Below are 18,844 nucleotides of genomic sequence, written 5' to 3'. Positions count from 1 at the left end.
AGTAATATTCTGTACCTTGAAAATTAATTAGGTTATAGGAGATATATATATTTTCATTATCTGTAGATGATTCCCGTTGCCAGCCAGATAAGTGGATATGGTCGTGTGGGCCTGAAGGACCTTAGACAACAGACTCAGTACTGCCCTCAAAAGGCAGACTCGGTCACTCATACACCCTTTACAAAGGGTGTATGAGTGACATACACCCTTTACAGTAATTTGACATACACCCTTTACAGTAATTTCTCGATTTACATACAATTGACCTGTAAGGACTGCTTTACGAGAGCACTGTGAGACATCACATGCCGGTGCTACTGTCATCATTTAAAGTTTGTGAATGCAGTTAAAGGTTCCGGTTAACAATAACAGACACAAATACTATTTTATAGCTGTTGTGATATTAAATTGAAACAATGCGAGTTAATAATACTGCTTTGGTAAATCATCATGCACGTAAGACATCGACAGCCTGATTTCGTGAAATAAAATAAGAGGCGTGTTGAATTCCATGTGGAGTCTGTGTAGTGCAGTGGAGTCACTGCGGCTAATGCAGAGCTGCTGCCGCCCAGTGGAAATGCTCGCTTATTGCAGAACGACAGGACACCGGCGTACAGATACAGTTCAGCACTTTATTTAAAATTACTCCGGAGGCACAAATTGCATTTAAAAGGACTTGATCCTTTACATGTGCACCCACAAGTAACATTCTAACTGAGTCTTTTTTTCTCCTTTTCTTTTTTTTTTCTCCTTTTCTTAACTGTTAGACAGCCTCTTAATGCAGGGCACCCACATTCAATGCCATCTCGATTGAGGACGCACAGACACCCCACACACACACACACACACACACACACACCCTATCGCACACACGCAGTCACACACAGTCCTTCCTTTTGGTGAAATTAATATGCTTGCATGGGTTTGGGCTTACACTGAAACATCTTGGAGAGTCGCATGAGGTAGATCACTACTCTCTCGTCATGTCAATAAATAAGCCCTGTGTGTTTTTTAAAGGTCACGCCTTCTTCCATCTCCCTCCAATCAAGTGACCACGCTCCCTTTGTTGTGCCACCTTTTATTTGTGCCGCTAACAGCTGTGTCGTCGCAGAAGGGGCGATTCTCACCAAAGTGGCTACAGAGACTGTCACGCTGTCATAAACCATACAAGTGAGCATTCATTTTTCAAAAATTTGAAAGGTCCATTGCCTTATTTTGACTTTTGGGTGATAATTAATAATAATAAAAAAAACTCATAACAAAAGAAATAGAAAATATTTAGACTGTATGATGGTCTATGGTGTGGATTATGATTGTGAAACTTTTGTGAGACTCATAACCACAATCACGATAATCATGTGAAAGTGCACGGTATACAAATGAACAAACATGAATACAGTATGCCAGGAACATAATCGGGTGAATTGGCTGACTAAGATATGGCAACACCGCTAACTAATCTACTCCAGTAAAAAAAAAAAAAAATTAAAATCACCAGCCTGTTTAAAAATACTGCACAGCTAAATTAAAGATCCCAACATACTGTTAAAAGTTCTCTACCACACGTACAGCCCAGAAGACTAAGGACTCACGTTTCCGCTGCATGTTCTCCCGCAACATCACTAATGAGCACAAGCAGACGTCAGTAACAACTATGGGTGCAATATTTCTGGGATCCGAGGTCATGACCTCAGGTACATTAAACGCATCCTTTCCAAGACCGCTGGATCAACACTGTGTGGCCTATTCGTTCATTTTTGCCGCTTCATTAATTACGGTCACAGAGATAAGTCGCGGTTGTGAAATCACACTCTGCTTTTACACCATCTGCTTTTACACTGATCACGTTTAATGCAGAGTCCAATGGCGTTAACTAGGCAATGGTAAACGTAAATGTATAAACGTGTCTGCTTCCAGATTCATTTCTTCACCGCGTTTTTTTTTTTGGCACATTCCCCGCTATGACAAATGAAAATGTTCAGTGCTAAAACCCTATGAAATGTGTAACATTTTGCTGGTAGAACCAATGTTAGTTAAACACTCACCTACACAGTATGGAAGTAAAAGGAAGGGGGGGGGGGGTGGATTTCAGACCAGGTTCAAACCACTACATAGCAAGCAATACAATCCAGTTTTTTGTGCTTTGGTGTGTGCAGTGACTGACTGGTTATCAATAAATGAGTGAAAGGAAAAAAAAAATAAAGAAACACCACCACCACCAGTTGTGTGAAGGTGTCAAAGATATGCAAACCCATTCTACTGTATGTTCGTTCAGGAAATGTAAATGTAAAATGAATTATTTCCATGTGAAAAATTCCTGAACCTGAATTACCTTGACTGCCTGCTTTAAACCAATATTGCGATTACTGTCTAGGCTACTGTCTTAAGCAGCACTGCATTGTCACTATAACAGGAAAAAAAATTCTGTATGAGATTTTATAAAGGTTAACAAACATCTGCTACGGCTCTGCTCCTACTGGCTGTTCCCAACGCTCACAACGATGCATTGAAACTGGAACTTTGAGACCCTAGTTAAAACATTAAATAAGAAAATATAATAAAAAGAGCTGGCATAAGGTCTCTACATCTTCCTCGCGGGGTAGTGATATGGTATGTACATTGCTGGGAAAGTATTGCACATTCAAACTGTATCCCACCACAACACAAATAAAATGTAAATAAAATTGTACCCTAAGAAAATGGAAAACTCCCTTTGTTTTTTTTAGTGCCTAAACACTGTGCTTCAGTGATGGGGTACTTAAACTGTAGTGCAGCGGTTATGGCTGAAAACACATGACTGATTTAACTATTTAAAATTCTCTTTGAACAAAGAAGGAATAGTGCATCGTTGACCACAGAACTAATATAAAGGAAGCAATTCTTTTTGTATATGGTTCTTACACAAAACTGTTCTGTTCAGATTTCAACAAAGATGACTTCAGCAAGCCAGAAACTGTAGCTAGTAATGTGTGTGCTTTTTGTCTTTGTTTTCCGTTATAAAAAATCAAATGAAAAGTACGAGATGTACACGTGTGCAGACTGTCCAACAAAGACCACAGAAATGGAACAACGGCGTGGGGGGGACAAAAGAAAGCAAAAAAATAAGAGTGCAAGTACATTAAAGTGTCTGTACGTGGACTGGTTCTTTGGACGATGGGCCACGATCCTTTTGGCTGCTCTTCCCAGAGGCAAAATCTGGTGGCGCCATCTGAATGGCCCCAAAACCCCCCAAAATATGTCTGTAACGCTTTGACCAAAAACCCCCGACCAATGAGTTCTCCGTTACTCCTTGTGGCTGTCAGATGACAACGTTGTTCCTTTTCGCTGGCACGGGCCTTAAGAGTATATAGTGATGACCTCGCGTCCACCACCGCGCACCAGCAGCACTCGGTTGAGTCCCTCAATCAGGACTTCAAGGAATTCCATGTCTGAGGGTGGCCGATCAAGGACGAGTCACTTTCACACACTAAACACTTTTACATCATCAAACTCAAACACCGTGTCAATTCTTCTGCACCATCGGCGAAGGATACAGTTTTCATCCCCACCCCGGTTCTTGGGTGGTCCAGGCATGTTCAGGAGCACCAGGTGAGCCCCTTGTGACTTGTTGACGACCACTTCATTCAGCTTCACCGCGGTGTGCATCCGCCGCACGTTTGACTGGTTTCTGCAGTGATGAAAGGAGGCGAGGTGTCAGATGGTGGCTTCAGGCCAGATTGTTATGGAACATAAAACCAAACCTTCCAAAGATCAAACAAAATTAAGACGTTGAAATGTAAAGTATGAGCTTGGAATTTTGACGATGTACATTTTTGCTCACATCTCGCTCTTTGTCCACTCTCGTTACTGGTAGAACTGCAACCGTACCCTCAGGCAGCGTAAAACTGTGACTGTGCTGTGACTAGAAGTGAAATTGAGAGCGTCTTATTAGTGAAAGTCTCACCGGTAAGAATGAAAAAGAGCGAGATGTGAACAAAAATGTATGTTGTCAAAATTTCAACCTCTTATCTTTTCCATTACAGCGTCTTATTTTTGTTTGATATTAGGAAAGTTTTGTTCCTAATGTTTGACACAAATATGATTCCATAGTTTGTTCAGGGTGAGTTAGCTGTTCAAGCAAAATTTACTCTGATTATTACCGTCTAACCCCCTTTCATGGTCATGGTAACAAAGAAACACTACTGTTCAAACATACAGAAGAACGTTTGTAATCCTACGAAAACGAACTCGAACCATGACCTCTTGTGTGCTTAGCTATCACAGACGATGCCTAATCTAATCTAATGTTTACAGTGTTTAAATGTTTCTCCATGACTAGTGATAAGCTTTTATATGAAAATGTGATGCAAAAGAACCCTTTTTCAGAGTGCACAATGTACAGTTAATATGCAGAGCATGATATGCACATAGCCTTAAAAGAGTTAGAGACATCACAAATTCACGCTACTCACAACTTGTTCTCTCTTCCTCAACCTTTCAAATTGCATTGCATGGCCAATCATCATTGGACAGCTTCCAGATGATGTAGAATTTCACAGATGTTGTTGGGTTTGGAGAGTGCAAGTTTTTGTGACATGCTACAGAAACATCACTATCACATGCAGTTAACAGAGCGCAGTCCTCCCAGCTTTCAGAAACAGCGGCCATGGCAGATGGCGAAGGGAAGCACTGGCTTGAGTACACACACAAACTCAATGGAATGGTCTTGGCATGAGAAGACGGGATGGAAATATCGCACACAGCCACACACATACACAGAGAGCTTATGACAGATAAAATGTAGACTTACAGATTCTCCCACTCTCTAGAAGGAGAAAAATGAGACAAAACAAGACATGCTTAGATGTGTTCTCAAACTTTAGACAAAGCACACTAAACTGAACTTAATGTCATAATTGATGTTTTGTTCTGATGTGTATTTACTATGATTGAATTGCTGTATGCATAAAACTAATGTGGAACTAGAACTGAACCTTGTGGAACTCCACATGTTCCAGATGACTTAATTACCAAAAACAGCTCAGTTTTCTAGTCAATAATAATATTTTAATTCACCACTGAATTAAAAGCCATAATGAAACCCAGGTAGACACATACAAACTGTTCTTGGGCTCACTTGGATGAATAAAAGCCTATAGCCAGTTTCATTATATTATTTGTATTGTGGTCAAGGAGTACAGGCTCACAGCAATTAATTGTATTGAGTTACAAATATCGTTTCACATGAGTCAGATTGCACATGAACAAAGAGCCACAAAGAACCAGTAAATTCTGTATGTGACTGTTAAACAAGGATCAATTTCAAAACCTGGGATACTGTTCCTTTTGAAATAGAAACAGAGTGGCCGTGTCAAATCAATCATGGCACTATAGATTGTTGGTGGTTAAAATAACTTTGACAGTGTTATTGGAGCTTGGTGTACAATGTGCTGGGGTGGTTAAAACCAGTCCAAAGCTGGTTTTGACAGAAACCAAACAGAAATAAGCCTTTCACTATATTATAAATGTTATTACCTCTCCATTAAGCATGCTTCTGGAACTATTTAGTCACAAAATGCCACTACCAAACCATATGCTAGAATAAATGCTAAAAACATTGTGGACATTAACAATAAGACATGGATGTATGGAGACAGTGTGACCATTAGTCTACATGGGGCGTCTGCATACCTGCCAATGATCTGGGACGTAGACTGCGGGACAGATCTAAACACGGAGCGTTGACGGCAATTGCGGGGCTAAACACACCATACATGCTGTCTGTTTTAAAACCAACCCACTCTACAACACAGTCTTAACTGAGACCTGGGTCAAATACATACTTTGTGACATATCTGACCAAAGTTCCCAATTCGCACTGCTTTGAGGAACCTGCTCTTGGTATTTTGTGAGTGATTTGATCAGCGATTGTTTTTCGGACCTTTTGGTGTCGGGTCAATGTGTGAGTCCCTATCTTTTGTTTCATGGAAGCAGAGGTTCCTTCAAAAGCATGAGAACAGATAAGGCACGTGCATTGTCATACGCTGTGTGTCAGTTGACCCAAAAATCACGCACTCCTGATAACTGTGTGCAAAACTAGCCGTGCCTCTCAGCCAGGGTATTTGTGCTGGAATCTTACGGCTTCATGTTGAAGAGGTCCCGCACCGCCATATTTGCACAGGTCTCACGGTTCCGGTTGCGCTCGGAGAGGAACTTCTCCTTGGTCCAGGTCATGTGGACCCGTTCGGGGGCAGCTTCTGCTTTGTCGTTCACAGCGGCATGAGAGGCTGTGTTCCGGTCGTGTATGAGCTGGGCCTAACAAATAAAAGAATAATTAGAATGCTGTTCATTTCTAAATGGTCTTGCACACATACAGACATGCATGGAATGGTGAATTCTATATAATGATAACAAATGACATACAATCCTCACTTCAATTCAAAAAGTTTTTTTTTAAAGACAATTGAGACATACTGTGATTTATGACATTACAAGAAAAAAATGTAATAAATGAATGTTACAACACAGATGATATGTAAATGACGACAAAAATCACCTTCTGTTTATGTTGGTTAACAGTAATAGCATGCAAAAACAAAATAATGAAATAAAATAAAAATAGTACACAGTGTTACATATAGTATGCAACATGCCAACACAAGTATCCTAAAAAAATAAAAAATAATGTTTGTGAAATACATGAGGCTAACTTCACAAAAAAATGACTACATAGGGTGAAATGTGCCCTATGGATCGGGCAAGGATCGGGAAGAGGTAGGTGTAGAAACACTACACGATCACGACGGATGAGCGAACAGGATCAACGTCACTGTGCTCTGTACGAGCGATGCATGCGAAGAGAGAAGGGATGATCGCTTACAGAAATCTACAGAGCCAAAGGTGCGCACACAAACAAACGACAATAAAAACCCTTTACATATGAAGTATCACAAGGTAATTAACAGAGCAGCCGCAACTTCATAAACTGCTAAAACATAAAGACTTTTTTTTCCACTTTCTCAGAACCCTCCTCGGAGGTTATACATTTTTATAAAAAGTCTTCATAGCCTTGTTAGTGCTTTCTTAATATTAAGAAAAATAATACTAGGCACTAAGATTTTAAATGTATTTATCATGAGAAAAATTGTGATAATTGTCCAATTGAAATCCAACATGTAGCACGTGCATTTAGAAATTCCAGGACATAAAGCTTACAAACATTTGTAAAAAAATTCTGATTGTGCAGCCACCTTGGCTCTGCAAGTGTAAGCATTGTGGATAAGGAAGGTGGTGTCGGTATTAATTGTGCTCTCAGGAAGGGAGGTCTGGGTCACAATGGCGCTACCTCATCCACTTTGGAGTCATCCAAAAAGGCGCTCTGATTGCCCAAGCCTGAGCCAGCGGCTCCGCCCGGGTTCTTCCTGCGGATGGAGCTACGCGACTCATCCGTGATGCTTTGAATCTGAGAGCGTAAGATTGGACCCAAGGCAGTAGCAACGAGATAGAAAAGGGAGCTATATATCACGTAATAATAATCGTCTGGGGTGTACAAGGTACAATTGTGCCCCCCCCCGTTTAATATAATTTTCTAAGGCATCTGAAAAAAAAGGTCTGCAACTGAGATAGTTTACTGGTTGTGAAGATTTGAGCCCATTATTTATATTTTGGCAAAAGACATTACCTCTCTCTCTCGCTCGGTCCGAGACAGTTGCATTTGCTTTAACATCTGGGATCGTTGCTCCATCACTAGTGTTTTCTCATATGTAAAAGCTGAGATGTCGCTCTCATGCTGTAAACGCAAAAGTTAAAATAAACATTACTATGCTGAACAATGTTTGGACAATGAAAAATATAGCAATTTCGAAATACCTCTTTACTAGGATTAGTTTTTTTTCTCAAAATGAAAAAAAAACTACATGGCTCTCACCATTTCCACCACCTCAACTTCAGCATCCAAACGTAGGTGGTACAGGAACATCTGAAGATCCTTCTTCATTTGTATACTGTTATCATCCATCTGAGCCACAGTGAAGATGCGCATCTTGCATTTCCTCCATACCTGTGGAAAAATAAGGAACATTAAAGGAACGTTTAAAGGTGGCATTCAAACATTTTTGGTGAAAAAAAATGGTGAAAGCTTTTCGGGTGCTCAAAAACAGTATTTCGGCTCTTACTCATGAATATTCATGATGGAATCAAAGAAAAATGTTATGTGCAACATGTATATACAACTCGTTTTCTCAATGAAGGACACCTTTAGACTTCAGACAAAACTCAGCGCAATGTAAAATATGGAGCTCAATGGACCAAAACTAGACTGTCCAATGATGTGAACCCTGACTGACACCCCTCTTTTGGACTGAAAGCCAATAGGCAGTATGCAGTATACAAATTAATCCGTTCCTGTTATTGGTATCCAAGCAATTGATTCTGTTGAAATGGAAATCAGCGACCCCTACCCCCTATACCCAGTCAATTAGACTATGTTAGATATGTACTCAAAAGATCCATTAATACATTTTATACAATACAATTTCATATGTCTAAACTTTCTTGATGTTGGGTAGTGGTGGCATAGCGGGTAAGGAAAAGGACCCATAATTGGAAAGTTGCCGGTTCGAATCCTGAACCACCAAGGTACCACTGAGCAAAGCACCGTCCCCACTGCTCACCAAGGGAAGTAAATGACACATTTCATTGTATCACCGTGTGCTGTGCTGCAGTGTTCAGTGTTGACAGGGCACACAGATGGCAATATAAGAAATTTACAGCTTGATATTTACATTTATGGCATTTAGCAAAAGCCTATATCCATAGTGACTTACAGTCAGTAGTTACAGGGACAGTCCCCCCCTGGAGACACTCAGGGTTAAGTGTCTTGTTCAGGGACACAGTGGTAGTAGATGGGTTTTGAACCTGGGTCTTGTGGTTCATAGGTGAGTGTGTTACCCACTAGAAACTAGCATCCTTTTCACATTTCGTGCCCTACCTTGTGTTGGCGGAGAAGGAAGGGTAAGAGCATGAGCAGTCCTCCGTCGTGGACAATCCACCACACGTCAATGGTGCCCTCTCCTAGCCTCTCCATGTTGGTGGGGAAACTGTCCACATTCTTGGCCACCAGCAAGGCCTGGTGGGCAGCTGTGGTTTCTCTTATAGTCTCTGAGGGGTTGAAGGGAGTCCGGTTACCAGAAATCACTCTGAATCTGAGGACTTTCCAAACTCACTAAACAGTTTCCTCTTTTGTGTGATGGAATCTGTTCTGGCAATGTTACTGGGTAAGCAGCAGGTGACACGGTTATAAAAAGATTGAGTTTATTTTTCATTTGTTTCTTTTTTTCTGTGACTCGTGTGACCATGAGTAAGGCATGACAGAGGGTAAAGCAGACGGTGCGTCACTGACACTGACCGACGAAGTTCCTCCAGAACTGTGGCTCGTTGGACTGTTTCCATGACCCTGGCCAGGCCATCAGCACTGTGTTATGCTTCATGCCACCCAGGCCAGCTGATTGAATGAGATGAGAGAACCCATCTCGCAGATTGGATGACACCACCACGTGACAAAAGCCCTTTGTTTTCTCCGTCGCCATGGATGATTTGATGTTCTGCAAGTTGTATAACAAAAGCAAATGTATTAGAGTGGCTAGGTAGGTCAGCCTAAAACAGTCAAGGTCACAGAAAGCCTACAACGATAGCCTGTGACAAAGCCCAGACAGATAAGCCTTGTTCTACCCCGATAAATATAAGGAAATATTCCACTGATGTGCAACATGACACCATGTCTGTGATTCATAATTCACCCACAGTGACAATGGGGCTAAAGAAAAATACATGCCAGTGGAGACCTTAAAGTAACCAGACAAAAACAAATGTCTCTGTCTCACTTAAGATATTTCGCACTGATCATCGTTGCATTAGAGATCAAGCTTTAGACATAGAACATATTTGTCAATAGAAAGGCACTTCCTCTTCCCCCACTAGATGGCAGAATGTGCACAACGGCTCAAACGGGGACAAATCAAAACAAGCTTCTGGGTCACATCTACACACACGTTAATGCTGTGTGGTTCTGCGTATGCTCTCACCGCCTCTGCCTTCTTTGCTTCTGTCTCCTTGGTGAGGTAGGTGCCCTGCAGAACGGACCCTATGATGGTCAGCCCCTTGCCGGCTTTGAGCTGAGTGGTGAACGACAGGAGACGAGGGTGTTTGACCGTCAACTCTGAATCCAGGTTGAGCATCACTAACAGCTGGGGCCTGAGGACAGATTAAGATGTTAAAAAGGCAGCAGGACAATGTCTTATGGACAGTTTGGGACTAAAAGGAAGACTAGTCTAACGATAATTATAATAAGAAACAATACATAAGCTACAGACTACTTCAAACTCAATTTTAGTACAGAATACAGGGGTAATAAACTGGTGACAAATATTTAAAAAGGAACAGGCCACCACCACAAAAAACAAAACAACAACAGTGGTCAAAGTGTCAGTTTAATGATGTGAGCGTGACTACACTATTTCCAGAGCTTTTTCATCTTCATATGGCTGTTAAATCGAACACCAAAACCACACTCTAAACAACTCATGACAAATACACATGTGAGGCTGTCTTGGTGTTATTTTTTGGCTTTACACACGGTCTGTGACTTTAAAATGTCTTTTTAATTCCCCTCTATAAAGAACATGCAGTCTAAACGCACTCAGTGTCAAAATGAAAATGAAGACGCTTCAGGGATGAGAGGATCATCGTTCTATTATAAGACGTACCAGACCTGCAGAGAGGCAGTGGCATCGCGCTAAGTAAAGAGGCTTAGGCCAACCGGTGAATGACGGGCAGCAAGGGTGGCAAATGAACTGCTGGATTTTTCTGTCCTCTAGCCCAGATGGCACGGTAGGACAATATCTACTTCAACATGCAGATTACTGATGCCCGGGGACGGGTGGACTAAGCTAGACATGGGACGTCTGAAACCAATCTTTACCCAAGAATCTTTTATTTTAAATTGGAGGGGCTTTGCGTAACTGGCAACATTTACTGTCTGCAGGATTACTGTGAAGGATACTATTGTGAGGCAGGTGGAAAATATACAGAGAAAAATCACACCATGTCCCTAGAATTTAATATCATGATCCTCTGTGGTGAATGCATATGCATTTACATTTACACTTATCCAGAGCGCCTTACAATCCATTGTTACAGGGACAGTCCCCGTAATAATAAATAATAAAGTGAAGTGATTGTCATTGTGATAAGACAGCACACAGTGAAATGTGTCCTTTGCATTTAACCCATCACCCTTAGTGAGCAGTGGGCAGCCATGACAGGGGCCCAGGGAGAAGTGTGTGGGGACGGTGCTTTGCTCAGTGGCACCTTGGCAGATTGGGATTCGAACCGCAACCTTCTTATTACGCGGCCTCTTCCTTAAATGCTAGGCCAACCTTGGAGGGTTAAGTGTCTTGCTCAGGGACACACACACACCTCTGACTTTGTGGTTTTCTGGTTCATATGTGAGTTACCCACTAAGCTATTTACTAAAAGTCATCAGTGTCACATATAAAACTGACTCACCTCCAGTTCTTTGTGTGGGGCGGTGCCTCCTCCAGTCGAATTAGAGCATAGCGAGCAGCATTAAGTGAAAGACCCCGGATTCCGTCACCCCACTCTTTTTCCGCACTGAGGGTGAAGAGATTTAAATAAACAACAACATTGTGTGTTCGAGGCGCTCGGTTTGCTTCATTTAAATATTCACCAGATATCTTACCCTCTGTATTCAATGTACTTGTAGATGCAGCCGGCTATCAGCATTGCCACAAGTGCATAGTACCAAGAGGAGATGAACATGAGCGAGAGGCACAGACTCATGCCCAGGAAAGACAGGGTCCTGTAGGGGCACAACGACACAATTCATACTGTTCTGAACGACAGAACTGTTCTGAACGACAGCTTGTGTTTAAAGAATGCATGCCAGCAAAATGACCATTTCTTGGTTAATTAAAGGTTAATTACTCTAACCTATACTAACTCTTCCAAAGATGATTCCATTGTGGATTAACAAATTTTTGCTTACATTTTAGCTTGCTTAACTTTTCTTTTACTAGCATTATTCCTCTTTAATCCATTTAATTTTAGCATTTATTCCATTCCATTCCATTTTAGCATTTATTCCATTTACATCTTACATCTTCAATGATGCAAAGCCAAAACATTTGGTGCATTTCACTGCGTGTTGTATCGCTATAACTCTGTCCGTTTGATTTCATTAACATTTTGTTGGTGTTATTTTGCCGTTTCCAGAGTCCACGCCACTATATACCAGAGTAGAAGCCGATGACTAAATTCTTCCTGCACCAAAATCCATTAAACCCTTTAATTAGATGAGAGATTGCGAATGCTTAGCTCTGGTGAGAGTTATTAAATTCCAAGCTTGGTCATCCAGCTTTGCGGAGTAAATCTGAGGTCAGAAACCCATGGTTGATTATTCAATCCCATTTCTCGTTGGTTATAGCATCTTGACCCCCTGTTGCTCTAATCTAGTTTGTAAAAAACTTCAATGTCTATCAGAATATTTCACATGATCTGCCAATCCAATGTGGAGGGGCAGCTATAAAATAGCTCAATATATTTTGCTTGCATTGCTTATTTAAAATGGATGAATACGCAGAATACGCATGAATGTTAGAAATCATGCAAATATATGGATGTTGCTGGAGATTGTTAACCCAGGAAAACCTCTGAGCAGCTCTGCAACAGGAACAGTGTGTGTGCAGACATACCAGTGGTAGTATTTGAAACGTGGTCTCCAGTTCGGGGTGCGCAGGAGGGTCTGCAGAGCACAGGCCAGGTTCACAAACAAATAGCACATGAGGAAGAACCTGGAAGAGGAGGGGCAGACCGTGAGCTCATTCTCACGCCATCTGTCACCCTATTTTTCTTTTTTTACGGTGGGAACAACAGAATGACGAGGTGGCGAGGACAAAAGGAGTGGAGGGCACAAATTAAAAACCGGGAGGAGAATACGAGCCGAGGTGCGGAAATCCTCGCTTACATCGACAGGATGGGCGCGACAGAGTCCAGCGAGGCGATGAGGATGCCTGTCTCACAGATGAGGGCGGTGAGAAGCAGCGCCCAGGTGGGCTCACCATTTGCCTTGCCGTGCCCAAACACCTGAGGGGACAGGCCAGAGAGGTTACCTCAGTCTCCAGGGACAATCCAGACTTATACAGCTTGTCCAATCACTGACCTCCAAAAAGGGAACTATTCCATCTCTTGCAATGGCCTGCAGTAGCCTTGGGGCACCGGTCAGGCTCTGTAATCCCGCCCCGCAGCAGGAAAAGAACGAGCCAATCACAATGACCCATGGCGAAGGCCAGGACAGAGTGCCAATAACCAGATTGCCTTTGACAGAGTCACCAAACCTGCAACAGGGGCATATTAAATGCGTTCATTTCCTTTTTCTGCACTAAACGCTGTCTACTATCTGCGCACAATGATAACGTTGTTTCTGAGACGAATGGAAAAAAGGACCAAACGCTACTCACTTGTCCCTGAGGACTGTACCCTCAATGCAGGCCCCGAACAGAACCACGCAGGAAAGGTCTGTCAGGCCAATTAAGGAAATTAAGCTCCCGGGGGGAAAAAAAAGGAACGAAAGCAGCTGCTGTGAATCCCCAGAGACTCGCCTTATAACAGTCACCGACCAGTTAAAAAGATCATCGGTAAAGCTGTGTAAACTCATGCCGAGTTAAAGGTAAGGATTTTAAAGCAGCCAGCAGGATACAGATTACTGTGGTGGTAGCTATGGCAAGGATGGTTCCAATGGGAATGGATCTCTGGGCGTCCCTCAGGTCCCCGGATCTGTTGGATCCAGCCATGATCCCTGAACAGCATGACAAGTGAGGGAGGGAAAAAACACAATCACCACCATGGCAGCTGATTCTTATTTTCTCCACATCTTCTACAACAACAACAACAAAGGAATTAGAACATGGTCTTGAAATGTAGAGGTGGTCCAAAGAAACACACCATATCGGTTACCATATCACACCATATTGGGGCAGTGGTGGCCTAGCGTTTATGGAAGCGGCCCTGTAATCAGAAGGTTGCCGGTTCGAATCCCGATCCGCCAAGGTGCCACTGAGCAAAGCACCGTCCCCACACACTGCTCACTGGGAACCTGTCATGGCTGCCCACTGCTCACTCATGGTGATGGGTTAAATGCAGAGGACAAATTTCACTGTGTGCACTGTGTGCTGTGCTGCTGTGTATCACATGTGACAATCACTTCACTTTAGTAATTAATAATGTTGTTAAAAGCTGCATTATCCTTTTCACAAATGTGACAGTCTTGGGGTGTTTTCAGTAATGCATCATCAAAAATAAAAGTGATCCATTCAACCCATCTTCTGTACCAGTTCCTCCAATTCAGAGCTTAACTAATCCTATGTGATGACAAAACTATCAAGGGGGAAAAAGGCCTTGATATTCACAAATATTCGTGAGACTGCAACGTCTGACAAGTCTGAACAATAACCTTCAAAAATGCTTCTGGAACAAAATCGCTCGTCAGTAAGTATGAAATTATCTATCGCTATCAGATATAGCGTCTGTTCTTTTTTTCTGAAGATCTTATAGTGCCACACTGTTGCGGGCACCAAATCTGCTGTTACTTGGGGGGTAGTGTTAATAATATTATTTATAGACTCCTGGTATTGGTCTCCAACACTAGTAACTCTTTTAGAGCTACATATTAACATTTCTTCTAACATTCTAATAATAAGTGGTATTTGAAGTGGCTGCAACTTAATCTATATTATGTTTTTTTTGTCATGTGTTCCTATGTGGATCGAAAACAATGAACAACCTTCATGAAAATGACACTTGCCTGTGACGGAAGGGAAGTAGATCCCAACAAGCAGGGTGAAGAAGGCTGTGATGTCATTCACCACGTAAGGCAACTTTGTGTCCATGGAGCTGTCCACAGCTGGCACAGACGGGAAATCTGCCTTCTCCACCATCATGCCAGACGGCCCATAGCTGGACCACAGGTTCTCTTCAAAAAAAGAGAGACAGAAGAAATATCAGTTGCTGGCATCGAAATGCTTTTTAAAAACACAATCAATTGAGCCTTTTCTTGAAAAATCCAGTTAAAAAATGGTTTACTGCTGCACCTTCCACTGCGCCAAGCTCAAGGCATATGAATGGAAGTTAATTTTCTGAGGTTTTTCTTGTGGCACTAGCCTGACATCTCACATATTAGCCATTATGGTGCCTCGCCTTTCCCACTTGCCCAAAGCAGAACCTATAAATCAACTTCAGGTTCATTCAGTGAGTCAGATCGATGGGGAAGCTCCAGCTAGAGGCTGAAGCCACAGACAGCTGACTGATATTGACAAGGCTTTAAATGATACCTTAGTCAACACACATCCTTTCAGAGGAACTTTAACATTGTAGAACTTGGCTTGCAAAAGTTCTACATCTTTGTGTAGGTTTCAAGTTCAGTAGCAGCATCTGGCAAAATGATTAGTATCATGCAGATTTGGAGAAATATACCATGTTTAAAAGTCATAAGTCACCATTCTAAAGGTCCCCATTATGAATTTTTTCCCCCAGTTGTCCCCTAATACTGTATCTGAAGTCTCTTTCCAAAATTCAGCCTTGGTGTAGAGTTACAGCCACTTTTATCCAGTCCCACAATGAGATTTCCCAGGATGCGCCGTTTCAGTGTCTGAAGGAGGAGGAGAGCGGCCTATAGAAGTGCATGGGCATTTGCAGAAAGTACGTCATCAACACTTCCTATTCGGTGCAAACAGAAAGTCGTGTCAGTGTTTTTCCAGAAAATATGTTATTAATCCACTGATTCATTTACACTCGTTGACAGTACAACAAAAAAATATAGTTGTGATCATTTTTACATCCAATCACCAAGCAACTGCAATGCTTCGCACATTTGGAAGCCATGACGGTCAGTGGATTTATTTTTTAGGAGAGGGGTGGGAAATTCTCTGGGAGGAAAAAGCAGGAGAAACGGGAGGTAACCGTTCCCCTTACGATGACATAAGCGGACCAATTCCAGATCAGACCGTCTGAGCTGTCGCTCTCTGAATGGTGAAGCAGAATGACCAAAACACTCTTTACACAAATCACCATTTCTAGCCACTGCAGGACCATAGACAGGCTAGGGGACCTTTAAATAAATTCTGTATAGTAACACGCATTTGTCATTACTCAACACTGTGAGCACCTTCAAACAGTGTTCAGTGCTGTCTGATGAAATCTGAGAGACTTAATGATTAAACAGATTAAACACCACTGTTAAACCTAAAAGAAAATGTCATTCAGTAAACATTATGCAAACCCCAATCCATAAAGAAAAATTCAACCAATATGGAGAAAAATTCATTTTTGGAGGGTGTCATGAAGTGACTCACCTAATAAGACCCCGCTGGTCAGGCCCGGGATCCCTTGAACCTCGGTGACGTTATTCAGGGTAAAGTACTCGTTACAGGTTGCATTGAGGTTGTCGGAATCACAGAAAAGCTCCCAGAGCTTGGTGCCCACTGTTACATTAGCAACATCCATTGTTTTTACACACATGTCAAAGTTATGGTTCTGCAGAGTACGGTTTCCCAGTAAGCAAATCCTGCGGTGGAAAAAGAACACCAGATGCTAATCTGCATTAGCTTCGAAACGTGTCAAGTGATCAGAAATACAGTGCAGCGTTTGAAGAATCAACTCACGGGAAATCTGGAACCACAAAGATGGTTTTGATGACACCCGCGTAGATGGCGAGAATTGAAAGTACCACGCAGGCCAGGAAGACCAGGGCCAGCTTGTTGACATACTTCACTCCTACAAAGACTACAAGGGCCATGAGTGTCAGACAGCCAGTGCCGTAGACCCTCATGTTGTTCAACATGGCCGCCGCTTCATGCTCTTTTTCCTCAGCTTTAAAGATGGCAGCTTTGGGGACTATATAGGTCTATAGAAAAAAAAAACAAAAAAAACATGAAAGTTATGCGATGTACCATAAACAAGAATGGACATGGTGTTGTCCAGCAGTGAATTTGCATCTGATTTTAGGACAAAGCGTTACATCTCACCAAGAGAATTTCAATGGTACCAAGTATGTACATGGCCCCAGCAAATGTGGTTCCCAGATAAAAGCAGAGTCCTACAGCGCCTCCAAACTCTGGGCCTAGTGACCGGGAGATCATGTAGTACGATCCTCCAGCTGAAAGGGGAGCAGAGGACAATAAGTTGCACCGCAAAAAATCATGAGTTTCGTACGGAACGCATCCATGTGAGAAAAAAAAATTCTGCTGTTTTTCCGAAAAATAAATGAGATAAAAAATGTAAACAGCCTGAATGCATTTCAGATGCATCATCTTATATTCATGAAGCCTGCTGAACTGGTTATGGGGACCAGATTTAAGCACCTAAAAGAGGGGACTGGTGGTTGTTAGTGGCGACTTCCTTGCTCCCTGATCACTTATCTTTCCCAGTGTCTAAAACCCCATATAAATTTAAACTGAGTTAAATCCAAACACATTGGACATATTGCTATACCAATGCAGTCTGAATTGGAGCTGCTCGCAGGATTTTAAGGTTCCTTGTTAGTTCAGAAAAATAAATTCCCTTCCAAAACATCTCATTAATTCATAAAAAGAGAACAGAATTATTTTTGTCTCAAGTGGATGCATTACAATTCCATAGTCTGGGCCAGTATAACAGGAGTATTTGATGTAACAATGGTCTAATGTTATTAATATTATGTTATTATTAATAATCAATTTGTTAGTATAATCACTGTTGTTAGCCATAAGACGTGGACTTCCAAAAAAAAAAAAAAAAAAACGGGGACAGAGGCAGATAAGAATAAACAATGACCAGCAGTCATAGATGTTCGTAGAGTAATAAATGTCCAGCACAATCCTACCTGGAACCACACCATTTGTAGCAATGGCACTCATTGATATGGCTGTCAACATAGTCTGTGGATCAATAAGAAATTTGTCAAATAAATGAACCATCATTGAGGAGATTTCTAAATGGCTTTGCAGGGTTTGATGAACTGTTGGTCTGGCTTGAAAAATCGATTTCACTACTTTTTCCCCCGTTCAGGTGATGAAACATAATACAGCTCTCAAGGATACCTGCATCTGGCCGTTACATAATACGCCCATGAGTCTCGGTGCCCTTCAGCTGACACAGTCAGAGTTACCAAAATAAATCCCGTCCGGCACGCTTCCTGCCAGCACTATGTACATCTTTTCAAAAGCCAATTAGCTGGTAATTTACCTGGCACAGGATTTAGGATTGTTAAGATTATCTGGAGGTTGCTTATTGGCTACAAGCAAGCAAATAGATAAATAAATAAATAAAGGTATCAACGGAAATTTACCATGCACTTTCTGCACTGAATCCTCTGAAGGACGACTAATAATATTCCTACACTAGTGGACAAGCACTCATTTTGTAGGATGATCAGAAAATGGAATATCAGACAGACACCTCACCACAACACCTTAAATCGAAATGTCATTCTCATTTCATTACAGCAAAAATGAAATGGGTTTTTTTTGTGGCATAGATTAACAAAAATGAATCCTACAAGGTGAAAGGCCTGGAGTGGTGCAACTCAATCATAAATAGATGGGTCACAGCAAAATGTCCTAGATGTAATTATTTCTGTATGGGGTTAAACAAAGCAACTAAAAAGATTGATGAAAAAGATCATGTGACCACATTCTGAAACAAATAATAAGCCTCTTCTGGTAAGGATTGTTTTGCTATGTGGGTGCACTTTTCCTTTCCTTACGAGCAAGGAAAGCGAAGAAATCCCTGAGGATCTCCAGCATCTTTCACGCTG

The 18,844-nt window shown here is 41.8% G+C and overlaps 1 protein-coding gene across 7 annotated transcripts in view; it reads right to left on the bottom strand.

Annotated features, from left to right (window-relative positions):
* Window positions 1-612: 612 nt before the first annotated feature.
* The window catches only part of slc12a7b (solute carrier family 12 member 7b), a 40,278-nt gene continuing 22,046 nt past the window's right edge, over window positions 613-18,844 (bottom strand). For 3 of the 7 annotated variants that reach the window (XM_028969993.1, XM_028969996.1, XM_028969997.1), the window contains exons 5-27: window positions 17,912-17,966; window positions 17,076-17,206; window positions 16,713-16,954; window positions 16,404-16,615; window positions 14,858-15,025; window positions 13,754-13,852; window positions 13,515-13,572; window positions 13,217-13,391; window positions 13,022-13,140; window positions 12,750-12,848; window positions 11,738-11,857; window positions 11,545-11,649; window positions 10,062-10,230; window positions 9,386-9,581; window positions 8,969-9,138; window positions 7,907-8,038; window positions 7,661-7,768; window positions 7,325-7,441; window positions 6,536-6,538; window positions 6,119-6,294; window positions 4,790-4,804; window positions 3,534-3,667; window positions 613-3,428 (exon numbers count right to left, since the gene is read on the bottom strand). In XM_028969993.1, coding sequence (XP_028825826.1) covers window positions 3,337-3,428; window positions 3,534-3,667; window positions 4,790-4,804; window positions 6,119-6,294; window positions 6,536-6,538; window positions 7,325-7,441; window positions 7,661-7,768; window positions 7,907-8,038; window positions 8,969-9,138; window positions 9,386-9,581; window positions 10,062-10,230; window positions 11,545-11,649; window positions 11,738-11,857; window positions 12,750-12,848; window positions 13,022-13,140; window positions 13,217-13,391; window positions 13,515-13,572; window positions 13,754-13,852; window positions 14,858-15,025; window positions 16,404-16,615; window positions 16,713-16,954; window positions 17,076-17,206; window positions 17,912-17,966 — 2,895 coding nt within the window. In that variant the 3' untranslated portion in view covers window positions 613-3,336. The remainder of the gene's footprint in view (window positions 3,429-3,533; window positions 3,668-4,789; window positions 4,805-6,118; window positions 6,295-6,535; window positions 6,539-7,324; window positions 7,442-7,660; window positions 7,769-7,906; window positions 8,039-8,968; window positions 9,139-9,385; window positions 9,582-10,061; window positions 10,231-11,544; window positions 11,650-11,737; window positions 11,858-12,749; window positions 12,849-13,021; window positions 13,141-13,216; window positions 13,392-13,514; window positions 13,573-13,753; window positions 13,853-14,857; window positions 15,026-16,403; window positions 16,616-16,712; window positions 16,955-17,075; window positions 17,207-17,911; window positions 17,967-18,844) is intronic. The other 4 variants (XM_028969995.1, XM_028969994.1, XM_028969998.1 and 1 more) reach the window with 4 other exon arrangements.

The sequence above is a fragment of the Denticeps clupeoides genome, chromosome 2, assembly GCF_900700375.1.
Source record: "Denticeps clupeoides chromosome 2, fDenClu1.1, whole genome shotgun sequence".
In the NCBI taxonomy this organism is placed as follows: Eukaryota; Metazoa; Chordata; class Actinopteri; order Clupeiformes; family Denticipitidae; genus Denticeps; species Denticeps clupeoides.
The sequence above is the reverse complement of the archived record's forward strand: the minus strand, read 5'-3'. Positions and strand labels throughout refer to the sequence as shown.